The 10970-nt window shown below is 42.1% G+C and overlaps 1 protein-coding gene across 12 annotated transcripts in view; it reads left to right on the plus strand.

The window, feature by feature from the left end:
- Nucleotides 1–10970, plus strand: part of LOC113024783 (teneurin-3) — a 439740-nt gene that overhangs the window by 235236 nt on the left and 193534 nt on the right. For all 12 annotated transcript variants that reach the window (XM_026172107.1, XM_026172108.1, XM_026172106.1 and 9 more), the window contains one exon: nt 7088–7355. In XM_026172107.1, coding sequence (XP_026027892.1) covers nt 7088–7355 — 268 coding nt within the window. The remainder of the gene's footprint in view (nt 1–7087; nt 7356–10970) is intronic.

Consider the following 10970-nt stretch of genomic DNA (forward strand, 5'->3'; position numbering starts at 1 on the left):
TGTAGTACTGTAGCACTGTAGTACTGTAGCACTGTAGCACTGTAGTACTGTAGACTGTAGCACTGTAGTACTGTAGTACTCTAGTACTGTAGCACTGTAGCACTGTAGCACTGTAGCACTGTAGTACTGTAGTACTGTAGCACTGTAGTACTCTAGTACTGTAGCACTGTAGCACTGTAGCACTGTAGTACTCTAGTACTGTAGTACTGTAGCACTGTAGTACTCTAGTACTCTAGTACTGTAGACTGTAGTACTGTAGCACTGTAGCACTGTAGTACTGTAGCACTCTAGTACTGTAGCACTGTAGCACTGTAGCACTGTAGCACTGTAGTACTCTAGTACTCTAGTACTGTAGACTGTAGTACTGTAGCACTGTAGCACTGTAGTACTCTAGTACTGTAGCACTGTAGCACTGTAGCACTGTAGTACTCTAGTACTGTAGTACTGTAGTACTGTAGCACTGTAGCACTGTAGTACTGTAGCACTGTAGCACTGTAGCACTGTAGTACTGTAGTACTGTAGCACTGTAGCACTGTAGCACTGTAGTACTGTAGCACTGTAGCACTGTAGCACTGTAGCACTGTAGTACTGTAGCACTGTAGCACTGTAGTACTGTAGCACTGTAGTACTGTAGCACTGTAGTACTGTAGTACTGTAGCACTGTAGCACTGTAGCACTGTAGTACTGTAGCACTGTAGCACTGTAGCACTGTAGCACTGTAGTACTGTAGCACTGTAGCACTGTAGTACTGTAGCACTGTAGACTGTAACTGTAAGCACTGTAGCACTGTAGCACTGTAGCACTGTAGTACTGTAGCACTGTAGCACTGTAGTACTGTAGTACTGTAGCACTGTGATGGTACTGTAGTACTGTAACTGTAGCACTGTAGCACTGTAGTACTGTAGTTACTGTAGCACTGTAGCACTGTAGCACTGTAGACTGTAGCACTGTAGTACTGTAGCACTGTAGTCACTGGTAGCACTGTCAGTACTCTAGTACTGTAGCACTGTAGCACTGTGACTTAGTACTCTAGTACTGTAGCACTGTAGACTGTAGCACTGTAGTACTGTAGTACTGTAGCACTGTAGCACTGTAGCTACTGTAGTACTGTAGCACTGTAGCACTGTAGCACTGTAGTACTGTAGTACTGTAGACTGTAGTACTGTAGTTACTGGACTTATCTGTAGCACTGTAGATTAGTACTGTATGTACTGTAGCACTGTATACTGTAGTACTGTAGCACTGGTTTAGTACTGTAGTACTTCCTAGTACTCTTAGTACTGTAGCATACTGTAGCACTAGTTTAGCTGTAGTACTGTAGCACCTGTAGCACTGTATGTATCTTAGTCTTAGTACTGTAGCACTGTAGCACTGTAGTACTCTATACTGTAGCATGTAGTACTGTAGCACTGTAGACTGTAGCACTGTAGCACTGTGCACGTAGTACTGTAGCACTGTAGCACTGTAGCACTGTAGTACTGTAGTACTGTAGCACTGTAGTACTGTAGTACTGTAGCACTGTAGTACTCTAGTACTGTAGCACTGTAGCACTGTAGCACTGTAGTACTGTAGCACTGTAGTACTGTAGTACTGTAGTACTGTAGCACTGTAGTACTGTAGTACTGTAGCACTGTAGCACTGTAGTACTGTAGCACTGTAGTACTCTAGTACTGTAGCACTGTAGCACTGTAGCACTGTAGTACTGTAGCACTGTAGCACTGTAGTACTGTAGTACTGTAGCACTGTAGCACTGTAGTACTGTAGCACTGTAGTACTGTAGCACTGTAGCACTGTAGTACTGTAGCACTGTAGCACTGTAGCACTGTAGCACTGTAGCACTGTAGTACTGTAGCACTGTAGTACTGTAGTACTGTAGCACTGTAGCACTGTAGTACTGTAGTACTGTAGCACTGTAGCACAAAACATAATCTGAGAAAATGTTCATCACTTTCATTTTTCCATCCATTCCTTAATTGATTCTATTTCTTTATTTCCAGTTCTTGAGGATTACTTTCTTAGTAACAGTTAAAGCTATTAGGAGTTGTTTCTTACCTTTGTCATTGATATTTCATGAATATTTGCATTCACTTATAGAGTTACAGATGCCTCCCAGCAGCCAGAGAGATGGTGGTTAGGGTGGAGACGACTATAATAACTTGTTTCCAGTTTATTTTGGATGGATTTGCAGTGTCTCTTGTGCTTTCCGTGCAATTTGAGGAAATATCTGAAAGAACTAGTCCCAACTTAAACATTTTCTATAAGTGTAGTGGATTCTCTGTAATAGTTTGTACTAAAGAAGTGAAGTAATGTTGGACTGTTGCTCTTATGGAAAGTACTGTTACATATCCTTGTCCTGAAGTCAGTATTGAGATGATACGTAAGATGGGTAATTCCTGTCGATACCCAAAAGTTGAAATGTGTTGGTTCCTGTGGCGGGGTGTGGTCTGCGATGCTGCTGCAGGGGAGGCGGATGCACCTACATGGTATCTGCAGCCATGCCTCGCCAGCTTAATGTCTGTGCTGGGTCCTGAATAATGTTGTTGTTGGTGTATATGAGTGGCTGCGAACTGCAAAGCTGCAGTCATGACAGTGTAAACCAGGGGTGTCCAACTCCAGGCCTCGAGAGCTACTGTCCTGCAGCTTTTAGATGCGCTCCAACACAGCTGAATCAAACGGTAGCTCTCGAGGACTGGAGTTGACCACCCCGGCTGTAAACAGCAACCAGAGAGTAAGAATAAAGATGCTGAAAAGCATGAATGTGTGGACGGGTCTGCTGTGTGTTCGTGACAGTTTCTTTTCAGGTCAAAATCACAATTATTCCAATACTGGTACTGTGACTAAGAATTTCCAGTCTTCCTTGTTTTATTACAATGTGAGGACTTTGCACTCGGTCCAGTTTAGTCCCTGCGTAATATCGTCTTCCTATTATGGATCAGGTTGATCGTAAGTCATTCCAGATACACTGAATGACTTATTGTAATCGTTAAGATGAAACCTTCATCACCCATTTAGAGATCTGACCTCCTTCCTTCCTGTTTGGATGTCTCACAAGCATTGGTCCTTTACTGTTCTCCATCACTAACTGCTCGGTGAGGCAACGTTGTGCTCCGCTGAGGTAATTCCATTATAGCAGCTTTGCTTGCAATTACCAGCCTAATTCAAAGTTACCATTCATTAGCAAATTATCAGAAAAAGTTGCCGAAAATCAATTTGGACAACTTTATTACGCACACTACAAATTTCTGTCCTTTGCTTTTTAAAAGCAGCACTCCACTGAAACTGCTCCTTTAAAGCTCTATAATGATCTTTTAATGGCATCTGATGCAGGAAATTGATGCTCTGTGCTCATGTTGCTTGACCTCAGTGCCTTTGATACTGTTGACCAGAATAAGGTTATGGCTGGGATCACTTAACTGGTTTCCCTCCAGTTCATCTAGGAGGACATCCTTGTTAGGGTGAGCAGACACTGCTGTGGGGTTCCTCAGGGTCCATCCTGGGTCGATTGTTATTCTGTTTTTAGGTGTTAGGTGCATTTCTTAGTATTTTTATGTATGACATTCAGTTCTACTTGTCTTTTAGGCCTCGCCAGCTGCACAGGCTGTCTGCCCTGGCTGACTCTGTATGTGGGATTAGTGACCAGCTCTCCAACAATTGTTTTAAACTCTGAGACTGAAGCCACGGTTATTGCTCCTCCTGATATGCACACAAGTCAACTGATTGCTTCTTCTTGCTGACTAGTGTTCGCAATCGCAGCGTAATGTTTGAGTCCTTATTGAACTTTCACATATAAACTCGATCTCACATTTCATTTCAGGAACATTACCAAATTGCGATCCGTAGTCTCCTCCTCTGAAATGGACAAAATTGTTCTTGTGTTTGTATCATTTTGTTTAGATTATTGTATTGCCCTTTTTACTGGCTTAAAGAAATCACCTCTGTTATTCCTCCAAGCAGCACAAACTGCTGCACCCAGACACAGCTCACATTACCGCTGTGTTACTCTTGTTTTTACTTTGGCTCTCCATTGATTTTAGAACTCGTTTTAAGATTTCACACTTGCATACAGAGCATTAAATGGACGCGCTGCAGACTATTTGTCTCAACTTCTTGTTAAACACACTGCTGCTCGCTGTATCCACTCACAAACTCAAAACCTATTAGCTGTTCAGACAAGAGTCCAGACTCGAGGGGACCGAGCGTTTCAGTCTGTAGTCTCTAGCTCTGGGACAGTTTACCGCTCCAGCGCCACGTAACTCTGTGGACTCTTTAAAAAACAAAAAATTAACAACTTTTCTGTTTTAATCAGGCCTTGTTATTCTTTTGTTATGTATGTGTTTGTTTTTTTGTTTGGTTCTTTGTTGATATCATGTCTGAATTGTTGTTCAGCACTTTATGAATGTTGTATCTGTAAAAGACACGATATAAATAAACTTCACTTACTTCCTAATAGACTAGAGCAGTGAACAACTTTTTCACAAACTCATCTTCTCTACATCTCACATGAAAGTTCATGAAAGTTGGGAGGAAACTCGCCTGTTATGATGTTAAATTACTCAAGCCTGTTTACTGGGTAATGCTACACACAGTACAGGCCATAACTGATCAAAGCAGTGAAAGCAGAGCCAGGGTCAGCTTGACATGCACACTGGTCTGAAATCATCTTATCATAAAGGATGAAAGGTTTCTGCACATGCGCAATCAGCTCGTGGAGTGGGAGTAGGAAGTGCAGATATCGTATCCTTGGTTAGTCTGTCTGGACTGTGTGAACTGTGTTCTAGTCACAGTGTCTTGCACACAATGTTTAGCAGATCATTGGAATATGCTACTTGCAAACATACTGTTTTCCCTTTTGCAAACCCCAGTTCAACCTGGTGCACACTTTAATTGTCATACCTGAGTCAACAGTTGATGTTTTCCCACCTGACTCACTATCAGCTCTCTGTCCTCCTGCACTGAAGTCACACACAGACATGTGATATTCAACTAAAAAAACAACATAAAAAAACTGAAGTTATCATAAGAGCAGGGTATGGATTACCTTTCACAACATACTAATAATAATACATTTTATTACTTGGCACCTTTCAAAACGTGCAAGGTCACATTACAACACAAAACAACAAGGACAGTGTTAAATGATGGGAACAGAAATGTAAAACAAAAAGGTGAAAGTTAAATAAAACCAAAGGTAAACATAAACAGGGTTTACAACTGCACGGCACTAACGAGCTAACCGCACTAACGTGTTGCAGCCCTCGCACGGGGTGATCCGCGTTAACTCGCTAACGGAGATTTGCTGCGTTAATGCGGTTATGGCATTAACGTCATTTTAACCAGATTAACGCTGACAGCACTAGCAACTATAGACAACATAGACTGCTGCTGGCCGTTGGTTACATTTCATTACATTAGCTAACACTTTGCACACAATGAGCAAAACCTTGTGTTGTGGAATAGCATTTTGATCTTCTTTACTTGTACGTGTGCACTGGGCGCTTAAACCTGTTTTTGTTAACCTGTACCCTCTCCAACAGAAACGCTGGGCTATTATATAATTAGACGACAATGTCAGAGAATAATACTAAAACACGTTGGTATTGCTGATGCTACTTTATTTTGTTATTGCCCACTAATGAGTTCTTTAGGGGTGCTACAGTGAAAGTGCACGAGCGTCTCATGACAGGGTCTAAACTGGCCTCACGCTCCAAAATGTTATTTTCAGCTGTGACAATATTTAACTAAAAAGTGGGAGTACTGACTGAGATGTGCAGTATTCTGATTGGATGTTGCTGACTTGGTGGTGAAACACAGGCCTGCTTGGTGATTTATGTGGAGTCTTTTAGACGCACTGATTAATACTGAGTTTAATGCGTTTTGAGTAATGATGCTGGTTTTTCGTCTTTGTGTTACATGTTACACGAAAGTGATTATTGCTATTATGAATATGATGTGTTAGACATGAATTTGGAGTTGTACAAAGAAATGATTGGCAAAAGCAAATCCCAGAATCTGCCATTAAACACATTAAACAGTCTATTGATCGTGTCACACAAAAGCCGAGACAGTTTTTGTGTGCAGAACTGGAAACTAGCCCCGCCCATCACACACACAGTAATATTTGCACATTGTCTTTAAATGTATGGGTTTGTAGGAGGTACATTAATTACAAATAATAGTCTTGAGGCCTAAATAGTCATAATGAAACTCAGACTTTTCATATGTGGTTTTCAGCGTTCAGCCTGTAAAGTCTGCATAACTGGAACAGTTATTATGATGGCAAACAGAACACGAAGCAGCGAGAGGAAGAGCTGCTCCTGCACGTATCCCTCGCTTCTCTCTTTGCTTTCTGTTTTCCTCGCTGAGTGCAGCAGAGAAAGAATAACAGCAGGGCTGGGAAATGGAGATCTGATGCTCTTTATGCAAATCAAATTCCAAGACTGCCATTCATTTCCTTCTCGGTACCCTGAGGACGGAAAGGGGAGTTGAAAAGCAAAGGGACAAAAACAGTGAGGAAAAGTTGAACCCGGGTCAGCTTTGAGCAAATATTTTTACAGAATCGGAGCAGAGCTTTGTGAAGGCCAGTCACTGAGCTGTATTCATTCTAGCCGAGTGTTCAGTTACACTTCTCACTGACGCTGCACTCACATCCAGTGATATTAAAAAAATCGACATTATAACTCTTCATCAACCTTAACCGCATCATCTGGGAAATTTGCCTTTATATCAATCATCCAGACATTGTATAATAATAACATCACATTTTGAATTCTGACCTTCTTCAGACGGACCGACTGTCTTAGGTTAAGAAGCGCTGGCTTTTTTGCCAGTTCTTGCTTTGTTTGCTTAAAAACGGGCTGTGGCTAACATTATTTTCTCTCGTTAAGGACGGATTTCTTCAGATGAGAGACTGTTTGGTGAGACTGTGACGTGAAATATGATCTAAATGTATCTGTTTGATTTACAGGGATTATAACGACAGCAGTCCTCGGGGAAAGGAAACTTCCAGTCAGCTAAAAAGACAACAATGTTAGTGCCACTGATTTACACGTGTGTAAAGATGAGTTGTTCTCTCTTCTGTTGTTGACAGAGCAACCGTCCAATCATCACAACTCCAGCCTTCCTCCGGTACCACCGCCTCATCGCCAACAACCCTCAGTAACAGCTCTTAGCCAAGCCCTGAGCGCCACACATCACACTGGCCAATCCCTGAACTCCACAAGGCAGCTAACCCCTCCTACTGGAAGCCCGGCCCCTGTGGCCGGCCAATCACCAGCAGAGCTGCAGACCACGCCCCCCGAGAGCGTCCCGCTGCAAGACAGCTGGGTGCTTGGTAGCAATGTACCTCTGGAAACAAGGTAAACTGTCTTTTTCAGCCGTCTTACTTCACCTGTCTTTGTTCCACACTTGACCTGTAGCCTCTCAGCATTATCACAGTGTAACCCAACTGTGTGACGCCTCATCAGGCTTTCCCAGTGTGCTGCGACGTCCTTAAACAGAATGTTTTATCTCTACATCCTGAACGAGTCCCCCGAAAATCAAAAGGTAGCTAGAATAACAGAAAAACACTGTGGGAGGAAAAATAGCAATCTATACGTAGCTACAATAGACCGGCGCCCCATCCTGGGGTTACCCTGCCTCTCACCTTACAGCAGCTGGGACAGGCCCTACTCATAACCTCGAACTGAAGACGGTGAAGAAAACGGATGGATGAAAGCAACAACACTCTGCAGAATTCATTTTAGAAACAAACAAAATAAAAAAAAGAACAACAACATAATTATTATTATTATTTGTCTAAAGACTTAATTAAGCTAGGATAAGAAATAGTTTATCCCATGTATGTGGTGTCGTTGTGAGAGTGGAGCACAATCGTTCTGCTAGAGAAAGTGCTTCACTGCCTGTCTGTCAGTGCTGCAGAGGTTAGTCCAGGTCGTCTGTAATACACAACACTTTGTTCAGTGACCTCCTCTTCACCGCAGCTTCAAAAGTGTCCAGTTTGCAGCCAATCACAGAGCAGCCTTCCTAATCACTTCATTCAGTCTGTTAGTGTCACTTATCTCAGCTCTCGCTAGTACACCACAGTAAGGCTGAAGCATGCTCGCCATGAACACATGCTAGTCTTCTGAATGTAAAGCTTCCTGAAATCACTTAACTGTCAACCGTTCGCTCATGTTCTGCTTTCTTTAGGCAGACTGAGAGTCTGTGCAGCACATCAGCTTCTTTGTTAAAGTCCGTTTAGTTTTCAGACACTTTGAAACACATTTCAAAGTGTTTAAGAACATCCCAAAGTCACTTTGTTTCCTCTCAGCAGCGACACAACTTTGATTGGTTATTTTGACCCTTGAATCCTGGACCAGTCTGTACTTCTCCCTCTCGCTGATTTTATTTAGAAAGTCTCTGTTTTCTTCAGTAGGGAGTAACATTTTTTTAGCAGCCATATAAAGAGCCATTGTTGCCTTGCCTTCCACATGCATACATACAAAATTTATGGGTGCAACGTTAGCTTTGACCCTGTACTCACAAAACAAATGTGTCTGCTCCCTCCATCGTTTCCTCTTCCTTTGTCCAATTTGCACTTTTTAAAAATAGTGAAAAAGAAAGTGATGCACTGATGAGAAAGAGATGCTCCAAGTGTTTTAGCTTTGTGCCTGTATCTGGCTGTATGTTTATAGGCATGTGCATGTGTGTGCAGTGAAGACCAAGCATTCATCCACGTGTATGGACAAAGAATGAACCTGAAGCAGTGACGTCCACATGTGCTTTGACTGTTTAGTGTTCCCGTTACTGCCTGGGTAAAAACTCAATGCCACTCGTAGCAGAAGGAGGCTGATTAGCTTGGAGAAGGTAAGCAGGACAATGATTGGACTAGAGCAATGAAAGTAAAGCTATTTGGCAATTAGACTCTGATGACCCACTATAGCAGAACAGAATCTCAGCGGTGATGGGGAAAAAAGAATAAGAGCAATCTTACCATGACAGGAAAGGGACAGCGTCTCTATAGAGTATAAACCACACTAATGCAGCATTACCAAAGGCACAGAATATAGGCAGACACCTGCAATAAAGGCTGGCAAAGGTCAGGAGAGAGAAGAGAGCTCGCGATAAGGCTGAGAGTGGACAGAGTTCAGGAGAAAGCTCTTGAGCCTGGAATAAGGCTTGTGTGTTGATAGAGGATATGAGAGAGAAAGGAGAGCTGGATAATGTTGGAAGGCTGTCGGAGACCAGGAGAAATACAAGAGACAGTCTGTGAAAAGCTCAGAGGCCGTTTGAGGCCCGGTTTGAGGCCCGGTTTGAGGCCCGCGGTTTGAGGCCCGGTTTGAGGCCCGGTTTGACCTGCTCTACCTCCTGAGCTACAGCCACCCACACCCTGCCTGGAGCCAGCCAGTTAGAGTTCTGCTCGCAGGACTCAAAGGATGGGAAACATCAGAAAGGAAGCAGGTCGAACTGACTGCTGTGGTCCAGGTAAACATCCTGCATTATGTGGTTTGTATTGTAATTATTTAATGTAATTAATTTAATTTAGTCAATGTCATATCCCAGGAGAGAAACCTGGCTGGCACCCCAGAGCTAAAAGTCTACTCATTAAGCCCTTTAATACCCCCCCTAAGCAAACCATCACAGTTGTGTAAATCTGTGATTCAATGTGTTGTTCACTTATGGCATACAGTGTCATGGGCTGTGTGTGTCTGGCAGGAACGGAGGACCAAAATACAGCCTCCAGCAGGCAACAGGTAAACTCAAAGAAATGGCTTTATTGTTGAACACCTGGGAAAACCGGCACTAACTACTAATACGAAATAAACTAAACAGGCAGGCTGGGGGACACAGTGTGGAGGGAGAACGCAACACTGGAGGGAACGATACAAAGGGCTTACATACACAAGGAAGGAACACAACTGCACTGTAAAAACCTGTAATATAAAAGTATTTCACTGTGTATTTTACAGTTTTGTACTGTTCTTCTAGAACATCATTAAATTCACATAAACAGACTGATTTTACATTTCAAATGTAAATTAACGTAAAATCACTGTAAATGTAATAAAACATAATTTCCTTGTTTTTTAAACGTATCTGTCTGTACATGAGCATATTTAGATTGTTAAAATAATTCACAAATGTGACTTAATTTCACAAATATCTGTCCGTTATTTGAAAGATTGAACTGTTAAATTCAAATGTAATGCTATGGAAAAATATATAAAATGATTCATATAAACTTTTTTTACATTAAATAATAATTATTATTATTGATATTTAGGGCGATTGTGGCTCAAGAGTTGGCAGTTCACTTTGTAATCAAAAGGTTGCCGGTTCGAGCCCCGGCTCGGACACTCTCGGTCGTTGTGTCCTTGGGCAAGACACTTCACCTTCCACCTACATGATGGCCAGAGGCGAATTATAAAGCGCTTTGAGGGTCTCATAAAGTGCTTTATGAATTCAATCCATTATTATTTAAACCAACTGTTAACTGCATATTTCTGTACCTTTAAGTATTATTATTCATATTGCCGCATTCACTGACCTTGTTTATAGGTAATTTCATTGTTTAATCACATTAAAATGTTCCTAATTTAATGTTTAACAGCACTTGAAAAAGGCAGAATCCCATGTAAAATTAGGGCAACAAACTGTATTGTCATTGCTGAAATAACCGTGTTTTCATGGGAAAGTTATTTTTTGGTATTTTCTGGCATTATTTTGGTATTTAGTATTTTTTTTCACGGTGTGGGACTAATTAACACAACACAGGATGCAAAGCTGAACGTAACACATGAGACGAGCTACCTTCAAAGGACTCTCCAGGAGCACTCACAGTGCAACATGCCTCATTTACCCGCTCATAGAGGCAGTTTTCATTTCTTCTGTCTAGCTTTCGCACATGTTCATACTCAAGTCGAAAGCACCGGAGAGCAACTTTGGTATTGTGCCCAAGGATATTTGGCATGCTGACTGGAGCAGCCAGGATC

Source organism: Astatotilapia calliptera, chromosome 6 (assembly GCF_900246225.1).
Source record: "Astatotilapia calliptera chromosome 6, fAstCal1.2, whole genome shotgun sequence".
NCBI lineage: Eukaryota > Metazoa > Chordata > Actinopteri > Cichliformes > Cichlidae > Astatotilapia > Astatotilapia calliptera.